Here is a 25,877-nt window from a genome sequence, read left to right as displayed (position 1 = left end):
TGCTTTCCAGTTTAGTAGTTGAATGCAAAAATATCTACTGAATTTTACTCTGTGCACCCATCTTCTTTTATTGGCATGAACTATAAACAGCATGAAAGATACAGTACTGAATACCAAAAATTGGATCCATGTCATCTAGAAGAAACTGGTGGTTTGAAAATGTTAATAGGAATGGCTTAATATATAAGCAATTTTATCAATTTTAATAAATTACTAGCAATGCCTATATTATTTTATCCTGCCCGTTGTTCATCCTTCACTGTAAATATTGTAGATTATATTAATGGATTTGTAACAAGCTGTACTCAACGAGTAGTCCTTAATGGTATCATATCCACATGGAGGGAATTAAGCAGTGGGGTACCACACGGTTCTGGCTTAGGCCCAGTACTCTTCAATATCTTCATAAATGATTTAAATAAAAAGGATTGGGGGGACATGATAGCAGTATTCCACTATTTGAAAGGCTGCCAAAAAGAAGAGGGGGGTCAATTTATTTTCCAAAGCACCAGAGGGCAGGACAAGAAACAATAGATGCAAACTATCGAGAGAAACAACCTGGAATTGAGGAGAAACTTCCTAACAGCAAGGACAATTAACCAATGGAACAGCTTGCCTTCAGACATTGTGGGTGCTTCATCACTTGAGGTTTTTAAGAAGAGACTGGACAGTCACTTGTCTGAAATGATATAGGGTCTCCTGCTAGAGCAGGGGGCTGGACTAGAAGACCTCCAAGGTCCCTTCCAGCTCTAATCTGATTCTGATTAGTTTTGGTAAGTATTCCCATCTGACAACCAGCAACCCAATTCAAGTAAGCAGCAACAGTGAAAATGGATTCATGTATTTGCTTATCTAATAACAATAAGCATGAGGTATGATTATACAAAAGATGTACCTGCTACTGCAGCATTAAAAAGCACACTACACGTAGTTCAGTCAAGGTCTAAGTAGAAATCCTCAGATTGCTATCAACAGAGGAATCTGGCAAAATAAATACAATCATAGTTGGCTATTGCTACAGACATTGAAGCAAATTTCCTAAATAGATGCCTGATTAGAAGAAAGTGAAATTAAGGATAGCATGAGACTGCAGGCAAATTGAATTAATTCACAGCATCCATCTTCACTGAAAAAAAAATAGGATATTAGTACCCAAACAGCATTGCTGAGCAATTTGATTGTTTCATAACTTTTAATATATTATTTATCCGGACCTTCTGAGAAAACTTCTCATGAAGGTAAGAGAATGTCCTTTTCATCCACAACATCGTATTATACAACAGAAAACAGATATATAAACTGACATTTTTTTGCCACAAAGGGGGGAAAAGATGATTTAACTAAGAACTGATACAAAGACAGGTGGTTCTTAGTTGTTCATGATATTAGAAAAGATAGTCCAGGCTACTAAGATATCAAAAATAATGAAGAAAACATACAAGTGGACTATAAAACTTCAAAGTGATATTGAGGCGAGTCGTTAACATTAACAGAAACCAAGGAATTTAATGACTGAATTAAGGTCAATGATTCTCCTTTAATTCAATCCACTTCACAGGTTGAAAACCAGGATAAAATTAAGGAACATCTCTCTATGTAAGTTACCTGCATGTTCTAAGCAAAATATCACATATATAAAATGAATAATAAAATGTGATGTTTGCTACTAAGTGCAATTCATAATGATGGGCAGCCTCCAGGGAAAAAACCCCCCCAAAACGGCATCTTCCATGTATATACTGCAGACTGAAATGTGATTAAGTAGAAAGAAGATCCTGAACTTCTTGTTGATGGCACAGAATCAACTCAGCATGTACCAGTTGTAGAGAACGTATTTTTTCAGTGACACCATTTTTTACGAAAAAAAGGAATGGTCATTTGTATCAATCCTTCATTTTCACTACATCATTTCATATACCTTTGCAGTAAGCTCCTAATTTCCTAAAACAGATTTTCAGGTGACAACAGAATTTAAGGGTAAAGCAAAAAAAGCAAATCTTGATTTCTTCCTCTGCCTCCATACCCTAGTGTGAGATAATACAATTTATGAAAATCCAAACGATACAATTCTGGTTTAAAATCCTTATTATATATTTAAACAGCCTCCACACCCAAGGAATGGTATAAAATAACCTGGGTAATATTTTGTTGAGCAATTTTGATTTAATCCAAACTGAGAAATCTATAGGCAAATAAAATACATGCAAGATTAAAGCATGGATTATGTAACCAACCTTTAAAAATCAGATATTATATGGAAACAGTTGCATTAATCTTTAAGATGGAAAAATTGAACCTCCAGACATATGAAGGTCCTTCATAGTGAATTACAGAACAGATTGACATTATCTAAACATATGAATACATAGTTTTTGTGGGTTGTGAAACTATGAAGATTCCATTTAAATATTTAGTGGTACCCTTCATGTATACACTTAACATGTTTTCACAATTTAATTTACAAATGGAAAAAGAGCTAGAAGAAAATCAAGAAGGAATACAAATTTCAACATCAACATTATTTTTGGCTTGAACAAAAATTACTATAGTAACATTAATAATGCAATGAAGAAATATAAACATCTATATACAAGTTTTCCCACAGTATCTTATTTTTGATTAAGAGGCCAATAATCTTCAAAACAGAAAAGGTAACATACCCTTATTTAAAACTGCTCTACCAATAATTTGAAATTCAGTGCCTGGACAGAACACCTCTTTTTCTTTCATTTGATTTCTTCCCACCCCTGAGCTTAGCAATTATATTGATTTTAAATATTATAGCTACTGTAGTATATACATATCTATAAAACTTGTAAGATTCAATGCAGCAGTTAAAAAAAAATCCACACACACTAGAGTATTTTCAGCCAATCCTGGGAGATTTGTTTTGCTTATATGATTCTTACTTTAAAAATCAAGTAAGAAGTTTACTCTGCAGTTCAGACATTCATTTATTGACTACTAGATTTGATTTTTTTTAGTGCAACAATAAGGCAACATTAAAAAGAGCATTGAAATAGAAAGTTTGCATATGTGTAAAGGTAGCAAGTTTATAAAAGACACATCATTGCTTCCTAAAAAGACAGCCTAGATCCAGTATCATAAAATTACATATAGGTGAAGATCAATTCACTATTGTTTAACAATTGTTTTTCCGTATAAAAGGTAAATCTAGTTTTTGTCATATCTTTAAAGAAAACCTGGAAAATTGTTATGGCTGTATGGGACAAGTAAGGTAAGAAAAATATATATATTTATATATATTTGTCTTAAGTTTAAATAAAAAGATCCACACTTTTTGTCAAAACAGTTCATCTCTGTCCAAAATGTATTTCTTCCTTTATGGTACAGAATTAAAAGACAAGAGAAATGTTAATAAAGAAATAATTTACAAGAAAATATCTTCTGATAGCTTTTCAGTGAAAATATTGTTTTGGAACATTCAAATATGACATATAAGACCACAAAAGGAACTGTGAACTCAAAAACTTTCTAGACACATAAATAAATGAAATATTGTGTAGGCAACAGGGCTCATGCTGAAGGCTAGTATGAAATAACAGTGTGCAATCTACTTGGAAAATAGCTCTAGTATACATATTAACAAGCCCAATCATGGACTGCAGCAAATTCAGTTTTATCACTGCTACCGGTTTCTATTTTATAACATGGTTTCCTTGATTAAACCACTTCTGCCTTATTTATTCATACCTTCTCTTCAGAAATATAACATACACAAACAAAAGATATTTATTCTACCATAGAACGTACCTCTCTGCTGACATAACTTGAAAAAACTTGCTTGTCAAGACACTGACAGTTCAGTAAATATGCAATGATCGTATTAATTTCTTGGTTAAGCATGTTTTAACTTATGCTGCTAGTTTTATAATCACAGTGCACAGAATCCATATCTAAACAAATTAGGTGGCTTTCAAAGTAAAAGATAGGTTACTTATCATCCTAATATACTTAAAACCTTTCATAGGCCCTATCATGCATCTAAACTATTGTGTGGAAAGCATATATGTTTCCTGATACAATCTTTTGTGGCAATGGATATACCAAAACCACCAAGAAATTCATATTATTGCACAATACATGAAGACCTGGAATTCTTCTGAATGTTAAAATTGAATGACATTTTCCAGCATTAACATTGTATGACTACGAAAGGCATGTCAGTAGCATGGTGTGAACCAGCGATCAACATGCGCCCAGAATGCATACTAGTAAAAATTCAGTCAAAGGAAGTAGTCTTCATTGCCTATTTATCATTTCCAGTCAGGAGGTTAAAGTTCAAAGACTGAATGATCAAAGTGCTCATTTTCTCAGTAGGACTATCTTCTGTTAGGAGAATCATAGAATGATGGTGTCAACAAGTGTCATCTTTAAAGAAAAACAAAATGTAAAATATTATATTCTGCACATATACATTTTCAAAACATGAAGATTTTTATTGCTGGAATAGCCCTTAACAGTACCACATCAATAAATTAAAATAAAATTTAAAAATTATAAATTCTGGAAGAGACAATATAATTCTGAACCACTGACTTGCCTTGTTCTGTTCAAACAAATCTGACAATGTACTAAGGTTCAACTGCTTATTCAGTAAAATAGTACATTTTTCAAATAAAAATGCAAATATACAAAAAGCCCAAAAGCTCAGAAACCATGGAAGAATTGGCGGAAAAAATATGTTGCTATGCAAGTACCTTCACACAGGGGTGGGCTACTGGAGGTTCGGCAGGGTTCAAGCGATCCTCTAGCCAAGGATCGCTGGGGTTTGGCGAACCCCCAAATGCCACCTCTGGCTGGCCACATTGACTCTGCCCCTCCCTTCCCACCCTACCCCTCCCTGGAGTCTCCACGCAGCCCATTCATCATTCCAGGTAAGTACAGGGGCCGCGCAGAAGATCTGGAAGGGCAAAAAAAGGGCCTACCAGAGGTTCTGGAAGTTCAGAAACGGCCCTGTTTCTGGCCTCCAGAGGCCCTCCGGACCCCGGGGAAAGCAGTTTTCACCCTCCTGGAGGCTCGAGGAAAGCCTCCGGAGCCTGGGGAGGGTGAAAAACGTTAATGATTTATTCATTCAATAGATTTTTATACCAAGCAGTAAGGTTATTCATTATTTTCTTCTACTAATATGATCCACTGCTTTACACTAAATGTATTAACTGGTTAATTTATTCATGGCTAGTCTCAATATGAGAAAAATCCTTAAAGCTCAACATATGCATTATGTATAGGAAAGCCTGTTTTCAGAGTTTCTGCAGTTCAGAATGCCAAAACTTCATTCCCTAGCAGATTTCTTGGAAACGTTCTGTACCTGAAATTTTCATGTGCCTATAAGATATAGATCTTTCTCACCTGAATTCATTAAGACAAGTCTAAGTAACTTAACAGTAGACTTATTTGTAGTGTTATTTGTGAACATTAAGAAACTTATTCAAGGATTATACAGGAAGCTTTGTAAATTAAATACTAATTATTCATTACTTGGAATATTGTTTTCAAACTAAATGCTTACCGTGATACCACCATTTTGTTTTCTTTGGATTCTTGTTACATGTTCTTACATAAAATGAATTATCTGGTGGCCTTCTCTGCAATAAAGTAAAACTATCTTAAATTATAAGCCTACTTCAATTATACAAAACTGCAAATTAGTGGCTCAATTGAAAGTAGGATATAAATCTAACAAATTAAGGGAAGGGAGGGAGGAAATTTCAGAAATGGATTCATTGAAATGAGAGAAAAAATTATAAGTTCCTTTTCCAAGATTTTATTCCTAGTTTGCAATACTTTCGACTGCTCCTCAATTCTTACACAACTTAAGAGAATAAATTGTTAATATTTCAGCTGACTTTATAATTCCTGACATATAGGTACACATATTTAAACAAATGTAATACCTCTCTGAGTCATGTTTAAATAAACTAGAGAAAACTAGCATATAATCAATACAGGTTTGGAAAAACCCTCAAGTTGTGTCATAAAATAAAGTGGATAAAGAAATAAATAAGTGAATAATACATAAGCAGGCTAAATGATAGAAGAAAGTATTTCTCTACCAAACTTTAAATAGCAGTTTATAGAGGAAATAATAATCAGAAGACTTCCTCCTACTCCTTCCCCACCACACACTTTGAATATATGGGAAGAAAATGTTCTTCCAACTGTAATCTGCATATGAACCATCTAGTATTTATAATGTATTTTTAGTAAAAGATGCCAAGAATGAGTAGCATGTCAGAAAGATTGTTATATTGCCTGAATGTGTTTTTAGATTTTATTGGGTTAGGGATTTTCTGTCTTCACTGTGAGTTGTATTGTGTTGGTGGGATGCACTGAGGGAGCTCCACCAATTGTACATATGTTGTGCAGTGAAAATAAAAGGTTATTATTATTATATTTGTTCTCTATAAACCATACAAGAATAGTCTCAATTTATGTAAGACACAATTTAGATATTATAACACTGCAACATATACCAATGAAATTATCTGCAACTATACAAAGAGCCATCATTTCATTGGTACCCAAGTGTGCTCTGCTAAAAGGAGAATTTTATTTTAGAAAGAAAACCATTAAATATCTGTAATTTGCTTCAGAGACAACATTCAAAATGTTATTAATATCAAGCTCACTAAGTGTACAGTACAAATATCTCACTAAATACCCATTACCAGCCTGTGACATTCATAAACTGTCCAATGAATTTTTCAGGATTTCTTGAAATAACAATTCTATGTGAATTAAGAAATGTGGCAACATGAAGCAGGAACTTCACACTAATTCCAGTGAAACTAGGTAATGAGCTTTCTTTTTAAGACAATTATTATGCTTTGTTGGTCTCCAAAGGTTGGAAAGAAAAATAGTTGGTTGTTATCTAACTAGTTTGCATTGTAGTTACATAAATTAACCCTTCTGAAATTTTTTGAAGTGCATTATTTAACAATGTACCTATTTTAGGGTCCACTAAACGTCATTAAAGAGAAAGAGAAACATAATTGGTTTAGAGAGGGGCATTCTACTACCATTAAACTTATAACAACATTATCTTTAAATTCATACCTTTTCTTTGCAACTTGAAAGCATGCTGATAATGCTAAGACAAACTGATTGCACTGAAAGAGCTGGAGACCAGTCTTCTGTTAGAATAGATAAACAGATATGTCCATTGCTATAAACGTGAGGATGAACAGGAATATTTTCACCAGTAAACACAACCTATAAAGTAAAAATCAAATTAATATTTTATTAACATAATAGATCAAAAAGTATACTAATGCTATTTGTAAAATATTCCATTTTTATACAAAAACATTTGAATTCAAACATGGACGTAATCTATAAAATAACAAATGTTAGAAGGGTATGAATCAAATTTGATCTTTCATATATCACAGTCAGTCTTGAATTTAATGAAACTTTATTGTTCAGTATGTTGCACAGGTACAGAATAGGTGGTACCTGGCTCAATAGTGGTAACTGCGAAGGATTTAGGAATCCTAATGGACAACCACTTAAATATGAGCCAGCAGTGTGCTGGAACTACAAAAAAAGCCAGCAGTCACAGGCTGCATTAATAGATAGAATAATATGAAATACTATTTTATAACGCCTTGGTAAGACCACACATGAAATATTGCATACAGTTTTGGTCACCATGATATAAAAACGATGTTGAGACTCTAGAACAAGTATAGAGATGATGATTAGATGATTAGGGGGCTGGAGACTAAAACATATGAAGAACAGTTGTAGGAATTGGATATGTCTAATCTAGTTAAAAGAAAACTAGGGGTGACAATGACAGCAGTTTTCCAATATTTCAGGGTCTGTCACTAGGAAGAGTGGGTCAACCGATTCTCCAAAACACTTGAAAGCAGGATAAAAAGCAATGAATGGAAATTAATTAAAGAGCGAACCAACCTAGAAATTTCCTGATAGTGAGAACAATTAATCAGTGGAATGGCTTGCCTCCATAAGTTGTGGGTGTTCCAACAATGGACAGCCATTTGCCTGAAATGGCATAGGGCCGTGATGGCGAACCTATGGCACGCGTGCCACAGGTGACACGCAGAGCCATATTAGTGGGCACGCCAGCTCAGCTCTGGGGCGCATGCGCGCGCCAGCCAGCTGATTTTCGGGCCTTCTGGGCCCACCAGAAGTAGGGAAACAGGCTGTTTCCTGCCTCTGGAGGGCCTGGGGGAGGGGGAAGGCCCGTTTTTTTTTTTCTTACCTGGCTCCAGATCCTCTCTGTGTATCTGGGAATGGTGAAAACAGCCTTTCCCACTTCCTTGGAGGCCCTATGGAGGCTCAAAGGGCCCATTTCCCCACTCCCGGTGGGACAGGAAGTGACGTTTTTTCCTGTCCCCAGCCTCCAGAGACTCCTAGAGAGGCTCCTACAGACTCCTAGAGAGGCTCCTAGAGATTCTTAGAGAGGTTCTGGAGGCTGGGGACAGCAAAAAATGTCACTTCCTGTCCCACCAGGAGTTGGGAAATGGGCTTTTTCAGCCTCCGTAGGGCTTCCAAGGGAGTGGGAAAGGCTGTTTTCGCTGTTCCCAGATACACAGAGAGGATCTGGAATCAGGTAAGAAAGGAAAATGGGCCTACCAGGCCATCATGTGCCAGGAGCGGGGGGGGGGAAGGGGGAGGGGGTTGTGCACACATGCGCGTGGGCACGTGCGCGCGTGACCCTCCCCCGCCCCCCCCCCTCTCCTGGCACGTGATGGCAAAAAGGTTAGCCATCACTGGCATAGGGTGTCCTGGACTAGAAGGTCTCCAATATCTCTTTCAACTCTGTTTCTTGGTTATATTCTGTTATGTACATTCTGTTACTTCAGAATGCTAATCAGATAGTCCTTGACTTACGACCACAACTGAGCCCAACATTTCTGTTGCTAAGTGACAATTGTTAAGTGAGTTTTGCCCCATTTTACAACCTTTCTTGCCACAGTTGTTAGGTGTATCACTGCACAATCACAATCTCCCCACTGACTTTGCTTGTTAGAAGGCCACAAAAGGTGATCACATGATCTGGGACATTGCAACCATCATAAATGAGTCAGTTTTCAAGCATCTGAATTTTGAGCACATGACCATGAGGATGCTGCAATGGTCGTTAAGTGTGAAAAATGGTCATAAGTCATTTTTTTCAGTGCCATTATAACTTCAGGTAGTCACTAAATGGACTGTTGTAAGCCGAAGAGTATCTATACTGTGATGATTACACAGCTAGTAATAAAATGGTTCAAGTTTTTTCCCCTTGCTCAGTCTTTCCAGATGAGACCAGTTTATGGTCATAAGGTTTAATAATGTCCTAGTTACTTTAATTTCCATTATTTAGTTTAAAATCCAGTACATTTATATAAAATTATATATTGTGTATTTATTTGTGCTCTTATATAACTAAATAATTGAAAGTATACTAGATGGCAATTCCAGACAGTTAAAACGGTATGTATATCATTATTAAAGAGACCAACACAAAGGACATACTAAAAATCAAAAACAGAAGTTGTAATGGTAATAAATAAACAGCATAAAATCCAATTTTTAAAGTGTCAACTGCTTTCGTCTTCCACAATCACAACTGAGACAATTTGATATGCAGGAAGAAATGGATCTAATTTAAGAGTCACATGTCAATACACAAATTGAAAATATTTTAAATTATACAAGGAAATTGCTTGATATCATAAATTGTATAGCGGTGTACACTCTTTCATTTAAAGTGTCAATAACAGTTAAGGTTTCTATTTTTTGAATGTATTTATATTTAAAATAAAACTTTTGCCCAGAATATTTTTTTTAATTCTATTTTGCTTTCATCAGTCTCATTTTATTTTGTCATGTACGTAATGTTTCAGTTGAAAGCTGGAAAAGCATTGATCATTTGTCACTTTATCTAATTAGGTTCTCAGAGAAGAAAATACACCTTTATATATTTATTCTTGTCAGATAAATGTCCTCCATATGATTTTTTTTCCTATTTTGTTTTTACTACTCTTCTTAGCTTTTTTAACCTGAAGTTTTCGATACAGATTGTTCATACAGGTTACATATGTTAAGCATCTTAAAAGAATCCTAATACTTTCTACTCACAGAGTAATCAATCCTGATCGTGTGTTATGCAACTCTGCAATTCAGAATATGCAGTTCAGAACTTGGCTGCTTAATAGTACTTTTTACCTCTTCATTGTGTCAAATATCCTATGGAAATATTTCTTTAATTTGGAAAAAAAAATGAAAGTCACAAGGGACCAAGTTGGTAAGATGGCGATATCCAACTTTGAAATTATCTTGTGGGTTGCTTGTAAGGTCTGAGCCCTAGTATTGTTACATTTCAGGAAATTTCCTTCTCAGCTCTGATTGTTTGAAAGGTTTCTTGCAATGTAAAGTTTTGAGCTAATCATGGCTTTGGATTCAAGGAAATCTATGTAAATAACATGTGTACACCCCCCCCCCCCAAAAAAAAACCCTGTAACGCATGAGTTTCCTGCTAAAGCCTGAGTTTTGAAAAAAATTTTACAGGTGAAGCTTTATGATGTAATTGAATGGACTGATGCTTAATTTCCGGACCATAATGACAAACATCTTTTATCAGCTGTCATAATGATATAAAGAATGTGTCTTCAATTTCACTCCTGTAGCATGTCATCAAGTACTGGCAAATATCAACCAAAGCTTCAACTTCCCATTTCTTCTGTCAGATTGCAAGAAATATATCTTGACAAAGCTTCCAATATTAAAGCATATCAATAATGTGACCCATATGTTCCTGTGAGATGGATAGCAATTTCCCTTTGAGCAATCTGCCAATCGTCCTAGTTCATCAACCATTCTCAAATGAAACTCCTCAGCTACTTCATTTTTGATCACATACTGTTAATCAACTCTTCCTAATTCACCAACTTTCCATGTCTTGATTCAAGAACACATATTCAAGCTAATGCAGTCATCAACATAAAAAAAAATCTACATTTAGTAGTAAATTTCAGTTGGAAGGACTCATTCAGCAGTCAAAAATTTAATCACAGCACATTGCTTAAAGCCTGCCAACAAGTACTCACTGCAGGTTTCCAATTTACAAACAATAGCACAACAACTTCCGAACAACTGAAGTGAAAGAACTTGTCAAAAAAACCACCTCAAAGTTTCTACCATATCATTATTGCTATATTTTGATGTCTTACAATATTGGACACATTGCTTTTCATTCAACTACTGCAGGTACCAGATATATAATTAAACCATTTTTGCTGTTTTCTGAAGAGCTATCCTAGCAAAAATTTCAATAAAATAAACATTCAATGTTACCAAATATTTTATAATTTAATTGAGCATATAATAAATTACCTGAGGAGAATCAAATGGATACCGACTACTGAATTTAAATAGCAGTTGAAATTTCTCCCCTTCATATAATGTTCCAGAAGCCCCTTCCATGTCTACTATCCACCTTGGGAAAGAAAATGGTTTACAATGATGAAAACATATAACTATAGTATTTGATCTTCTGTAAGTAACCTGATGTAAATTATTGTTTGCAAATTGCTATCATACTCCCCAATTTCAAAAACGCATCTTAAAAATCCTAGAATTAGGGGCTCCCTTTTTTTCTTAAAAGGTCATTGTATGTACTTTACCAAAAGTAATATTCTCCATAAATATTCTTCTTTGAAATAATAATGAAGTTAGATTACAGATAAATTGTATTAACAACTGGATTGTTGAATCCAAGACAGAGAACTTCAATTTCTAATCCCCTTTCTCTGAATCACTAGTCTGATTTATCATTTCCCAGACAACAGAGCAATGGATAGCTATGTACTGATATTTTCTTAACTGCCTCCTGAATAATTCTCAAATTATCATCTTTCCTCTTAAAAATTGTGAGGAGGTTGAGAAAGAAATGGAAGAATAGATATTGACAATCAAAAGAATAAGATAAATCACCAGCAAGCCATTTCCAAAAATGGCAGCAAGGTGGCAAAAAGTGTGAAGAAATTTTCTAAATCATTCAGAGGTTCTGCTTTAATGAAATTATTATAAATGAGGGTGGAACATTCTTTTATGGTATACAAGATTCTGTATTTATTCCAGACTATAATTAAAGATACCTTACTCATATTTCTTGTTTCCCTGATTGTGCCCAACTAAGTAGGGCTTCACAATATTCACTAATAAAATTCTACTTCTTGATCATTCAGTAAGTTTTTAACCCCAATTCCTGTTTCATTGAATATGTCTGGTGTTTTTTAATAAATTCATATACTACATCATACGGCAATAACAAATCAAACTAAAAAGATTAAAACTTTTTACAGCCCTTATTAAAGTTACCCACTGCCTGTTACTTGCTTATTTCTACACTGTTATGTTTTCTGCCTTAGAGAAGAAAGACATTTATGATCAGCTGAGATTTCTGGAGCAGAAATTCTTAGAGGCAAAGAGCGAGAGGCAATTTAATCTAGAGGATGGTTCTCCAAAAGTTTGGCTTGCCTGGGCCACACTGAATGAAGAGGAATTGTGTGGGGCAACATAAAATATATAATATACTTAATATATGTAAACAACAAAATTCCTTAACTTTTTAATATTTTTATTATATCTTGTGGGGCTTCATTACTAGCTGTCCAGGGCTGCATGCAGCCTGCAGGCAACAGGTTGGACACACCTGATTTAGTAGTTTATTTATTTATTTATTTATTTATTTATTTATTTATTTTTAAAATTTTTATACCGCCCCCTCTCCCCAAGGACTCGGGGCGGTGAACAGCCAAAATTAAAAACACAAAATACAAACATTAAAATACTTTAAAATGAAATTAAATTTATCTTTGGCTTCCCCAATTTAAAACCCCTTACCCATAAAATTCCCCAATTAAAAGATTTTTAACCCAGCCCGGTTAAGGCAGAAAGTACAAAACCAGGAGATTGTGAGTTATAATCCGCCTTAGGCATGAAAACCAGCTAGGTGACTTTGTGGCAGTCACTGTCTCTCAGCCTATATCAGGCTCAGGCAACAAGCTGGTCAATCAATTCCTGTCATAACCAATGGATCAATGCTTAGTTGATCTGGGGAGAAAAGGAAACTTGTAGGAAAATGCTATGAAGAAAAAAAAAACCCTCGTGAGGAATGTGGTTCTAGTCATGAAACAATTCTAAAGTTAGCAGAAGCCAACTCATAGTATTTTCCAGCAACATATTTACCCACTTTAACTGAAGAATTCTACTTGTCTCTAGGTCAGGAACAAGCAATCTGGTGCAGATTATCTGGAATTAAATTTCCACAATCCCTTACATAGGGCACATATATTGATCCTGACAGGAATTGAAATTAAAATATTGCTTATCTCACTCTTATGTTGCATGCAATAGTCTCCTTCATTTTATTGCTTACAGCAGGGCTGGGCAATTATGGCCCTTTTATGATCTGTGGACTTCAATTCCCAGAATTCCTGAGCCAGCATGCTGGCTCAGGAATTCTGGGAGTTGAAGTCCATAGGTCATAAAGGGGCCATAGTTGCCCAGCCCTGGTTTACAGATATTATTATAGAGCATATCACTTTCTTTAAAGCCATATATTCCTCAACCATCCTGCTTTTACCAAAATGGTAGAGAACAACATGTAGCTGATCCACCAGCTACTACTGAAATAAAAATCTCAATAATCTCAGCCAACATAGTCAATAATGAAATATTTAGTGATATGATATAAATTATATAAATAAAATTGCAAAATATATAAACACAATAAAAGTATAAAACAACAACATATAAACACATAAGTGCCAGGGACAAAAAAAATCAACTAATGGGTAATACCATTTCTAGAGCCAATATCTGAGGGGAGAAAAAGGCTTTTAATGCCTTTTGAAAGGCAGGTAAGGTTGGGGTACACAAGTCTCAAGAGAATGTTGTTCCATCTGAGGGCCTTTATGGGAAAACACAATACTTTGAATTACATTCAAAAGCACTCTGGTCACTAGTGCAGCTCACAAAGTATAAAAGTACATCAGCATATCAAGATACTTAATTAGCCATTCCACTGCATTCTGGACCAGCTGATGCTTCTTAGTGGTCACCAAGAATGCAATGCATTAATCTTCTTGTAAGATGACTAGAGTAAGCAGTGGGATACACAAGATGAACTGTAAAAACCAGGGGGCCCAAAGGGAACCATAAAAAAATAGAGGCCACGCAGGCATAATCTGGTGCAGTGCCATCACCAGCTCCTTATTCAAGGCCTCAACAGCTGATCATCAGGAATTCTAACTAGTACCCTGTGAAACCCAACTGCATTCATCTGGCACTTGCTGGACCATTTTTTAATTTATTTCCTTAAGTAAATTTATACGGCCACCCATCTTGCAATCAGCAATTCTAGGTAGCTAACAGAATTAAAAACACAATAAAAACAACCAATCATAATAGTATGCAAAAATAACAGTTGGGAAAACAACTCTTTCATCCATAACCATCATATAGGCCTCTTATGAATGGGTCCTGCCACCTTGTAGTAGAGAATGGGTAGAACTTTAAAATAATCAATCTGTTCATAAGGGACAAACAAAATTTGTTGCCAAAGCCTCAAAACAAAATATCTCTCTCACACAGAATATGCATATAGGTATAAATAAATTCATAAGTAGAATTTGAGAATTGCCATTTATTGTCATAAGTATAATATTACCTATATATGTTACAAAGCAATATTTCATGCCCTAATATCACAAACCTAGATTACTTAAAAAGTTTAAATTGTGATAAAATATCGGAACATTCTCCATCACTTACTGAAATAAATAGGAGGTATTTGCTTATTTGTAAAATTTATTAGCCATCCATCTTGCCACATGATAACTCATGATAAAAATGTATCTTTTTTAAACATGCATCTAAGTAAACACTATATTTATCCAAGTCTGATAGCAATGTAAACAGGATAAGTAGATCAAATGAAGTATTTAGTGATATAATAATAGCAAATATGTTTGCATTTTCCTACAAATTGTATCTTTCACAACTGTAATAAAGATACATATACTTACTGTGTAATTGAATTTTGTACACTCTTTTCATTCAAGGTCATTCCTGGTGGCGGGTCATTCTGCAAAGCTAGCAGTTCTTTCTGTAGCCTCTTCTAAAGAGAAAGAAAAATCTTTAAAAACGTTTCATAAAGTATTTGAATAGTCCTTAAAGTTGTTATCTATATAGTACAAGACACTGCTCAATCTGAATGGCCAAGCCTATTATTTATGCCTTAAACACCATAATCATGTGTATTATTTGCTTTGCATTTTGTGTAGCAAGTCAACAGTAGCTTACATTTTATTTTTAATTATATATTGTTCTAATTTTACCTACAAAGGTAGGTTAAGGATACATAAGCTGCTAAGAATTGGTAATGACTCAAATAGCATATAAGCCTAGTAAGATGAGTAAGTAAATAAATAAATATCATACTGATTATCATCCAGAGAACTATTATTTCTGAACAAGACTGGGACAGGTAGGCTATACTTCACAAATAACAAAATATGTTATATGGAAAATCAGTACAGCACAAGAAACAGATATCCAACAGAAAATGTTTATTGATGAAGTTCAACATTTCTTTAGCACGATAATTATCAGAAAAGTAAAGAAACTTTAATTAAACTATCTAACTATTCTTCTAAGAATATTTAGTAAATTGGCCTGAGCACCAATTAAATTTATGATTAGTAAAAGGACACAGTTAAATTTTATCTGAGCAATTGTCCATATGTGTAGCATGACTTCAAAACAGATCTAGACTTGAGTCACATAATTAAAGCTACAAATATGTGAATCTTACTTAACAGTGAACATAACTGAATATACAGAGATAATTCAGAGGAAACATACATCACATCATACTATTTATATATTGAGAGGCAGCTTGGTGTAGTGGTTAAGAACTGGGAGACTGTGATTTCTAGACCTGTCTTAGGTACAAAGCCAGCTGGCTGACCTTGGTCCCAGTCACAATCCTTCAGACCTCTCAGAAGGCAAGGGCAAACCATTTTGTCAAAAAATTGCAGGGACTTGTCAAGGCAATTTTCTGAGAACTGAACACATTTCAATGGGAAAAAATACATTAATTTAATGCATGAGGAAATTGTAGAAACAGGTTTTTATTATTTACAGTATTAAATCAAATAGATAATGTTTGATTAGATAAGAGTAGTACATGACTGGGTAAAATTATATCCTTGCATCCAGCAGCTAAAATATATATATAAAAATATTCTCCAGGTAATCATGAGGTAACTATAGATTTCCACTACTTGGTGCTTTCCAGATTTGTTAGATGAACACTCCATAGTCAACCTGAAGGCGAAAAAATTAATGAGAGCTTCCATAAGCATGAGGATAAAAAGTGAAAGTATACTTTTACTTGAAAGACACGAAGCAGATGCAGGAAAAGCAATCTAGAACTTATAGAGAAGTGTACTTTAATGAACATTCATATTCAAAACAATTACTATATAATGCATCCTCCTGAAGTTTCACAATATTCATAAAGCGATGAAACTCTATGAGCCCTGTATTTAATTTTCCTCTGGAGATTAAGATATCTATAGGGGACCAATATGTTGTCAACAGTCCATCACTTATTTATTTAAACGTCAAAATTTAAAGAGGCAGCTTTAAAAAAGAATATTAATGAGGATTGGAAAAATGTATACAAATCACTGACCAACAGTGTATCCAGAAGAAAATGTTGCAGTGTATGCTAATAAAATACAGTAATCCTTCTTTTCAGGATTTTGGCCTACTTCATTCTCTCCTGAATATTTCATTTCACTCTCACTTTCTATTTTCCATTTTTAATGGACCTTTTAAAATTCTGCATTAATGAGCATGCTTATTCACTATCATCTCCTATTAGTACTCCCCTATATTGTTATTTTGCAAGGGAGTTGCCGCAGTTGATATTCTGTGACTTTTAGCTCCTGCCTCATTAAAGCACTAATTATATAAATTTATAGAGTAACAAAAAAATATGTACTTATAAATCACTGCCTTTTATAAAGCTATATTTGGTTTATTAAAGATTGACATGCTTTTGCAAAGCATGTTAATTAAAGCTCCATGGCTTAGGGCCCGGTTATTTACGAGACCACCTTCTGTCACTGATAACCTCGCACCGGCCAATATGCTCCCACAGAGAGGGCCTCCTCAGGGTGCCGTCGGTCAGGCAATGTCGGCTGGCAACCCCCCGGGGAAGAGCCTTCTCTGTGGGGGCACCCGCCCTCTGGAATCAGCTACCCCCAGGGATACGACTGATCCCGGATCTCCGGACCTTCCGCCGGGCTCTGAAGACTTTTTTATTTCAGCAAGCCGGGCTGGGTTAAAAATCTTTTAATTGTTGAATTTTATTGGTAAGGGGTTTTAAATTGGGGGAAGCCAATATAAATTTAATTTTGTTTTTATAGTATTTTAATGTTTATATTGTATGTTTTTTTAATTTTGGCTGTTCACCGCCCCGAGTCCTTCGAGACAGGGGGCGGTATAAAAAATTTAAAAATAAATAAATAAATAAATAAATAAATAAATAAATAAATAAATAAATAAAATATGTGAGCTCCAGTTTATTTACGGGATAACACTCCTAAATCTATTCTAGAATTTCAGAAAATAATTATAGGATATAATGTATTTAGTATCCTAGTAGCTCCATAGGAAAATTAGATCTTATGCGAGTATATGTCTGTTTAGCCAATAGGACTCCCTTCTACTTTTTCTCATACAGCTTGCCATGGGCCTTTGAGTCTTCTTCTCAAAATCACCCTTGGATTCTATCCCAGGGGTTTCACCAAAGGATAATCAACTTTTAAATTATGTGTAGAAGATGACAAGAGAGTATTTATTATGTACTAACGTTAACTGCCTTTACAATATAGGTCTGTACAATATAACTTCAAATGCATGGAAAGCGTTTTGCACACATCCTTTTGTTATATATTTTGTTATATTTTTCCTACTTCATTTTGTTACTGAGAAATACTTTTTCCAGACAATAAGAAATGCTTGAAAAATAGAGTTATTATTTTGAAATGAATATGGCAGCTTCTGTATAACAGTCATAAGAAATATGTATATGCCTTCAAATTGGTGTTGATTCCTGGTAACTGCCTGGACTAGTCTCTGCAGTTTTCTTAGCAGTTTTTTAAAAAAGATTTGCCATTGCTTCCTTCTTAGGGCTGAGAATGACTGATTGCCTCAAGGTCACCCAGCTGGTTTTATGCCTAAAGAGAGATTAGAATTCATGATCTCCTGATTTCTAATCTGATGGTTTAACCACTACATCAAACTGGCTCTGCATGTAATTTTAAGGCTATGCAATATTTCAGATTCAAAGCAGAAAAAGCCAAACATTACATTTTCCTTAGATCGTAGAGGGTAGCTGTGTGAACCTGGAATACAGTTGCTTTGAATTTATCACAGTTGACTTGAAGAATGTTCACCAACATCAAGGATTTTTTTTTATTATGGTGGAGAATGCGGCATTAACACTCTTTGATGTTAAAACCCTTGCCCACATCCTATATGGCATACACGGCTCTGGCTGCTTGTCATGCTGCTGCTCAGGGACTTCTTGACACACCAAAGGTCTGGAGCTGCAACAAACCTGAGCTGTCACACAAAGCTCTTCACAACATGAAGCCCAGCTCCAACCCAGCCTAATAGCACAACACAAAGAGGCTTCTTGGCACAGCAGAACTCTGGGCCTGCTAAAAAAAAAAACCCTATGTCATCCTCCCAAGTAAATCAGAAATGAACCCCAACAGATCAGCTAATTCTTACTGTAAGGCCACATTAACAGATTCTTGCAAATCTGAAAGAACAAACTTCCACTGCCACTTTTAACTGCTTGATCCATTAGTGCAGGTCCTTCCTAAGTTTTCTTCCTCTGACTGTTAATCCATTAGAAGCTCCTGCCTCTCTTGTCTGACTGCCTCCAAGGTTATCCACATTTCGTTACACCATGATTCCCAGCACACAGCAAAACCCTTCACAGCACAAAGCTTGGCCCAGCAGTGTGGCTCATCCTCACCCCTCCAGGGCGCCTGCTATCCTGAGCTCTGTCACCCCAGCTGATATTTGCCATCTCCTTACTCCCACTGCTGACAAGGCATACCCACTCTGGCCTTTCACAAGGCAGCTCCTGGCCCCATGAGGCCATCTCCCCCATGTCTTATGAAGAAAATGCCTGAAGAAAAAAGCCTCGTGTGGCTAGCAGCTGCCTCACAAAGAGAGTCAGGCCAGGCATGTTTTGTTAGCAGTGGCAACAAGAAGACAGCAAAGGCCAGTTACCCTGGCGGTGGCCTCAGAATGCTGGGAGCCAAAAGGGCATAGATAGGGGAAATAAGCTGATGTGGGGAGGTGAAGTACCGCTGTGGTCATAGCAGGACACACCTACACTTGTATAAAAAGGGGAAAAGCCATTAGTTAAATATAAGGTGTTACAAGATGCAAAGCAAAGTTGTAGGAGAAGAGGAGGCAGAGCTTGGAAGCAGAGTCAAGAGAAGAATCAGCCTGGAGTAATCATGTCCACAAAAGCGGTTCAAGGGCAGCCCATCTTGACTTCCATTAACTCTTATCTAGCAGCAATTTAGTGCTGATTCCTCTCTTGACTCTGCTTCTAGGTTCTGCCTCTCCTTAATTAATTAAATTAATGTCAGGCATGAAGAATCAGATCCACATGTTAAATTCTAGTTAAGCTGATTTATTGCTCATGGCTGTAAACAAGAATCTAGTCTACTAACAGTCAGCACTAAATTGGCCCTAGATAAAGAGTTAACAGAATTCAAGAAGAGCTGTCCTTGGACCATAAGGACTCCAGGTTGATTCCACTCTTGTCTCTGCCTAAGCTCTGCTTCTCCTACAGAAAGAGCAGAACTGGGTTTACCCAACTTAAAAGAGGATTTTGCTGCTTACTGTTTAGTTTGGGTGAAAGAGTGGGCATTGCTGAGAAATAAAACACTTTTGGAGCTGGAGCTAGATGACACAATTTATGATTTGGATGGCATTATTGTTTGTCATATAATAAAACTAAGGTTAATATAGATTTTAAAAATCATGTTAGATGTACCATATTGAGAATATGGAATAGATATACACCCAGGTTTTGTCCAAAAACACCTCTGTCTGTGGCTCTGAGCAATTATCAATGAGAATTTAAGTAAACATAAATGATTAGCTTACCATGAGATATTAGAATTTTTTCAAGGAGAATGTAAAATAAAGTTAAGAGAAGATGTAATAGCAAAGTGATATATTTCTCAATGGCTCTCCTATACATAATTGTCAGAAAAATTTAAAGTAGATAAAAGAATGTATAAATATTATGAACATATAAAGACTGAATTGGAAATAGAACTCTCTATAAATGGAAAATAAGTGGTTGACAAGATGAAATGTACATTTTGTTACAATCTTAAAGAGAATTACTATAAAGTGATGGATCATTGGTATATATCACCGGAAAAACTGCACAGATGTAACTTTGTACTTCAAATTTATGTTGGAAATGTAAACAACATAAAGGGACATTTTATCATCTTTAGTGGATGTATAAAAAAAGCCAGAAAATTTTGGGTGCAAATGAATACACTACTGCAGAAGCTTTTGATGATTAATATAATTAACAACAGAAACCAGAGGTTTTCTTTTGAGACTGATAGACAAACAACTGGGAAAAAAGTGTATAAAAACTTTATTTTTATACAACTGCAGCAAGAATATTAAATATACAAAAGTGGAAATACTCAAGTTACCTACAATAGAGGAATGGTTGGTGAAGATGATAGAATTTGCAAAGATAGCTAAATTGATTCATTTAAGTAGAGAAAAGATATATTTACTGTTGAGTGGAAGCCCCTTAGACTTTTTGTGAGAAACAGAAAATAATGAACATATGACTTACAGATTTGATAATTAGACAGAAATAGGTAATATAATAAAGAGAATGTTTTTTAACCATAGAGTAAGAGATATTTTTTATTTGTAAATTATATTTGCTGAAAAGTAAATCAGCAGCTTGTGTTTTTTTGTTTACATTTTTTCTTTTTCTTTTTCATTTTCATTGTTCTTCTTTCTCTTTTCTTTTTTACTTTGTATTAGTTCTTGTTAGTTTTTATATTGTTTAATTTTTTTAATAAAAATTATACATATATAAAATTTAAATTTTAGTTGAAATCAAAATATTACATACAGCTAACTAGATAATAAATTGCCCTATGCTAAGCTAAAAACTATTGAATGCATGTATGAACCAACATTTAATATGCAAAACCATTTTTTAATTGGATGATGGACTTGCTATGATAGTTTGCACAACTACTAATTCTTCACTATATATATATATATATATATATATATATATATATATATATATATATATATATATATATATATATATGTTTAATGTAAGTTATATATGTTCCTAGGTGTTGACAGGGTTAGGGTTAGTCTCTAGTTATGGTTGCTAAGCCTTTCTGAAGTGTTTGTAATCTGGGCATTTATAGTTCTTTGGTTTCATCAACTATTTAAAGGATGTCTTCAGATCTTTGTTGCTCATAGTGAAAGTATATTATTTTAATTCTGTAAATCATTTTTAAGGAGCAGAATACAACTTCAATAATTCTTAAATACTATTAAAAACACAGCAAGGGGAAGTCAAATATTGAAAGATCTTAGAAGCAGATATATTGACTTTGGACCAACTGATAGATAATAAGGATAATTTTTTAACATATCCTGCAAAGGTAAATAAATAATCTACCATATATATGTCAATGGCAATATTTACAATTACAGTATTTGCTAACAACATTATTCGGAAGAGCAGCATTTTCAGTTTCTAAGACACTTGAGGAACTAGAACAACTTGTTAAATTCTTTAAAACTAAAAAAACTATTACTTTTTATAGATAGTTATCAATTCAATTCAATAAGCAAATGTTAAAAAATGAGTGGAAAATAGAATTAGACGTTCCTATATTATCTAGATAATGGGAGTGTCTTAACTTCTATAGCAAGAATGTCAGTGGAAATGGACCTCCAATTACAATTTACACAACAAAAAATATTTAGAATTTATTGGACTCTGTTCCATTTGTATAGAAAGGACTTTTAAAAACAGCATTTTATTGGAGATGTAATAATGACAATGCTTCTTTAAAACAGATATTTTTACAATGTCTTATAGCTACATTTTTGGGAGAAAGTAATGGATTATATAAATATGATTGTGCAAGTAAAACTAATTCTCAGAGGGTAATATTTTCCTGAATTATGTATTTAATTCATTGAATTTGAGAACTGGACAACGTAATGCATTCTCCATGCTCTTACTAAGGCCAAAGATTAATATTGCAGTATTGGAAAGATAAATTCATGCCCCTTTTCACTCAATGAAGACCTAATTGCACTTGCCATCAATGTGTGGATTTCCTATAGACGTAGGTTTTGTATGGACAAGTATAATGAAATATGGGACTCATTTATACAGAATAAAGTAGGTTAAAAATAATCATATAAATATATCAGAATGATATATCTTCACTATTTATATTAGATATGTATGTATGTATGTATGTATGTATGTATGTATGTATGTGTTTATTGTTATAAAAGATATATTACATTTTTGTATTGTTTTTCACTTTTTGTTAGAGTACTTTTTATCAGGGGTGGGTTTTACTTACCTCCGCTACCGGTTCGCAACGGGAGCGCGCACCTGCAAAAGCTTCTGCACATGCGCAGATAGTCCATGATGACGTCTGGGTGGGTGGGTGGAGCCTCCTGCCACTATTACTACTGGTGTGCAACAACCGGACCGAACCAGGAGCAACCCACCACTGCTTTTTATGATTTTTTTTTTCTCTTTGGCAATATATGTATCACTATCACTATTATTTTTGGGTACTGTATTGTCCTTTTTATTAATTCAAAAAGCAGTAAAAATAAATACAAAACTGTAGAAAACGGTTATGGTAAGATTTTTCAATGGATAAGGGGGAGAAAGCAAATGGGATATTACAAGAAGATTTGCAGTGGCCAATTAGCTGACCAGCAGGAGGTTGACTTCCTGATTCCAACATAAAGGCATAACAGAAATGTCAGTTAGAATTTCACAACTCATACATACTTGTTTTTGAATATGCCTGCTATCAAAGTGTCTAAGATAACAGTATTAAACTACCTGTACTTAGTGGGAGAACAGATTATTTATTTATTTATTTATTTATTTATTTATTTTTTATTTATTTATTTTATTTTATTTCTATACCTCCTTTCTCCCATGACTCAAGGCAGTGTACAGTCACGAAAAATATACAAAAACATCATTAAATTGCTAATTAAAATTATTATTATAACATAGTTTGGCCCAATTAAATAGAACCTAAATAGAACCTAGACAGATCATTAGATCATCCTGGACCTACCGTGTTTCCCCGAAAATAAGACCCTGTCTTATATATTTTTGAACCTTGAAATAAGTGCTTGGCCTTATTGCCTTGTGTTCAAAAGCCCGATTGGGCTTATTATCAGGGGATGTCTTATTTTGGGGGAAACGGGTATTTCACCTCTGTCCACCACTCCCAGGGATTAACAGGCATCCCCAAAGTCAGGGTAAATTGATCTACGGGACCAGACAAATCAGAACTTTATCTTCAAACAGGGGATGATAGATCCAATGGTAAATGTAGTGGTGACTGTCACTCCTACAAAAACAAAATGTGCCATGACTAACACACAAAAAAGAAAGCACACCAAGTCTTCCTGACCTCTCCCTCTTTCTCAAACCCTCACAGGCAGGCACTCCATCAAAACTCTTTCTTTTCTCCATACTTCCAGAGCAACGCAGTCCTTTGAAGCAGGGCTCTCCAACCTTGGCAACTTTAAGCCTGGCGGACTTCAACTCCCAGAATTCCCCAACCAGCTTTGCAAAGCTGGTTGGGGAATTCTGGGAGTTGAAGTCCGCCAGGCTTAAAGTTGCCAAGGTTGGAGAGCCCTGCTTCAAAGGATTCCCAAGAAAAGGGTTTCTTAAAACATTTCATTTCCTGAAGCAGCCTCAGCCAGCAGCCCCTTCCCACATTTCACCACCAACCAAGCCAGGCCGAGCAGCACAACCCAGCCCAAGTCTTTGAAAGCCACACCTAGGAAACAGCCACCTGCTCTCACTCGGCGAAGCCCAACCTGGCCCGCCGCCGCCTCCACCCCCGCCTTTCTTAAGCTTCCGAACCGCAGGACAACCCGGCTTTTCTCTCCCGTCTCCTGCCTCTTCCTCAGCCGGGAAGGGAGAACGAAGGCGCGGGGGGGGGGGGGAGAGAGCAGAAGCTTTCTCTCTCTCTCCTTCCTGGCCTTCTTTGCCCCCCCCCCCCACCTTCGGCCGGCTTCTCGCCCGTTCCTTCAGGACGAAGTTCCTCTCTCGGCGCTTCCCGCCCCCCCCCCCCCAAATCTCTCAGGCAGGAAACGCCACAGAGCAGCTCCCCAACGGCCGCCGCTTCACGGAAGTCAGCGAGAGGCTCCTTCACCAAACTCCTTGCTGACGGCAGCGCGGCTCTCCGCCCCACTCTTCTCCGTAGTCCCGAGAGAGTCACCTGGGGACGAAGGGGACGCGCCACTCCAGCCTGCCTGCCGCAGGCTGCTCACCTGCATAGACGCCATGATGGATACGCCTCCCCACACTGTCCGCTCTCGGCGCCGCCGGCCGGGAACGGGAGAGACGCAGCGGGGCGACGGCGGCGGCGGCGGCAGGAACGCCGGCACTCTTCCCCGGTCGCTTCCTTCTCTTCCTCGCCTCTCCCCCCCCACCCACCCACTACGGGTCACGTGGGAACTCCGGCCATCCCGTGAAAAGCGCGCATGCGCCGGGAAGCCGTGCCGTAGTCGGTGCCAGGTGGGCACGGGACGTCTTCGGGAGGGTTGTTAAAATTCTGGCCTTCCTTTAAAAACAAAACCAAAAAAGAGGTTCAAAGCAAACCGTAGCTCCTCTCTATACGGCGTCAGAACTCGGTCAGACCGTGCGTGCGGTGCCCTTGGGCTTCCCGAGTATAGGATGGCCGGCGATTTATAATAATAATAATAATAATAAAAAATAGGTGTATATATATATATATATATATATCTCCCTGGACGCACCAGACATCGCATGCCCTTTAAGTGTTTTCTCCGACTACGGCCTTGCATCTGGAAGGGGCGCCCAAAAAACCTCACGGACGATGTGAGGTCACCCATTGTAGGGGGCTCGACTTAAGTGAGCTTGGAGGAGAAGCAAACGCATTTTGGTTGCCACCTGGAATCTCGTCCATATCGCCAGCAGTGACATCACAAGCGACTTACGTTTCAGATAGAGCATATACTTAAGATAGACCTACCTTCAAAATGTGCGCTTACATTTGACAGGCTATAAAAATAGTTTTCCGTTGTATTCTAGACAGGATATACGATCAGGGAACAGAAATAATTAGCTTAGATAATGTATAGGAAACGACATCATGCCATGATAAATAACTGCTTATTTTCTGGTAGTGCCTGATTTTTTTTTTGTTACTCAAGGAAAGTATAATCTAAAAGTAAGTAAAATATAATATTGCAATTATATCTGGACAGATTCCCTCTGAGCAGGGAATTTGAAATCTTAACGTCAGAAATAAATACATGAGTTTATCAGTTCATGAAGGGTTTGCAGGTACTGATCTATTTATAATGAAAATGAATAAGCAATTGGAAGATGATTCTTCACTTCAGATTTTCCTATCATCCAGCCAAACAGCCACAACCATACAATTCCCATTACAGCCACAAATGTTGGTTTGTTT

The 25,877-nt window shown here is 36.1% G+C and overlaps 1 protein-coding gene across 3 annotated transcripts; it reads right to left on the bottom strand.

Annotated features, from left to right (window-relative positions):
- Positions 1 to 2,143: 2,143 nt before the first annotated feature.
- UBE2W (ubiquitin conjugating enzyme E2 W) lies at positions 2,144 to 25,293 on the bottom strand. Of its 3 annotated transcripts, none has more exons than XM_070940491.1 (6): positions 25,198 to 25,293; positions 15,069 to 15,160; positions 11,371 to 11,473; positions 7,081 to 7,236; positions 5,534 to 5,609; positions 2,144 to 4,392 (listed from the first exon to the last, which is right to left on the bottom strand). In XM_070940491.1, exons 1-6 carry the CDS (start codon positions 25,291 to 25,293, stop codon positions 4,379 to 4,381), a joined length of 537 nt encoding a protein of 178 aa, XP_070796592.1. In that variant the 3' UTR covers positions 2,144 to 4,378. The 3 variants fall into 3 exon arrangements, with proteins under 3 accessions (XP_070796592.1, XP_070796594.1, XP_070796593.1); XM_070940493.1 differs by lacking the exon at positions 25,198 to 25,293 and adding an exon at positions 24,709 to 24,843; XM_070940492.1 differs by lacking the exon at positions 25,198 to 25,293 and adding an exon at positions 18,427 to 18,503.
- Between the last annotated feature and the right edge of the window lie 584 nt (positions 25,294 to 25,877).

This window comes from Pituophis catenifer, unplaced genomic scaffold, assembly GCF_029215685.1.
Source record: "Pituophis catenifer annectens isolate HBS135680 unplaced genomic scaffold, rPitCat1.0.hap2 SCAF_3, whole genome shotgun sequence".
In the NCBI taxonomy this organism is placed as follows: Eukaryota; Metazoa; Chordata; class Lepidosauria; order Squamata; family Colubridae; genus Pituophis; species Pituophis catenifer.
The sequence above is the reverse complement of the archived record's forward strand: the minus strand, read 5'-3'. Positions and strand labels throughout refer to the sequence as shown.

Coding starts and splice junctions, on each gene's coding strand:
- UBE2W (XM_070940491.1), bottom strand. CDS start 25,293: ATGGGTGACCTCACATCGTCCGTGAGGTTTTTTGGGCGCCCCTTCCAG. Junction 7,237..11,370: donor ATCCATTTGATTCTCCTCAG/GTAATTTATTAT, acceptor TTTACTTTATAG/GTTGTGTTTACTGGTGAAAA. Junction 5,610..7,080: donor TTTCAAGTTGCAAAGAAAAG/GTATGAATTTAA, acceptor ACTTTATTGCAG/AGAAGGCCACCAGATAATTC.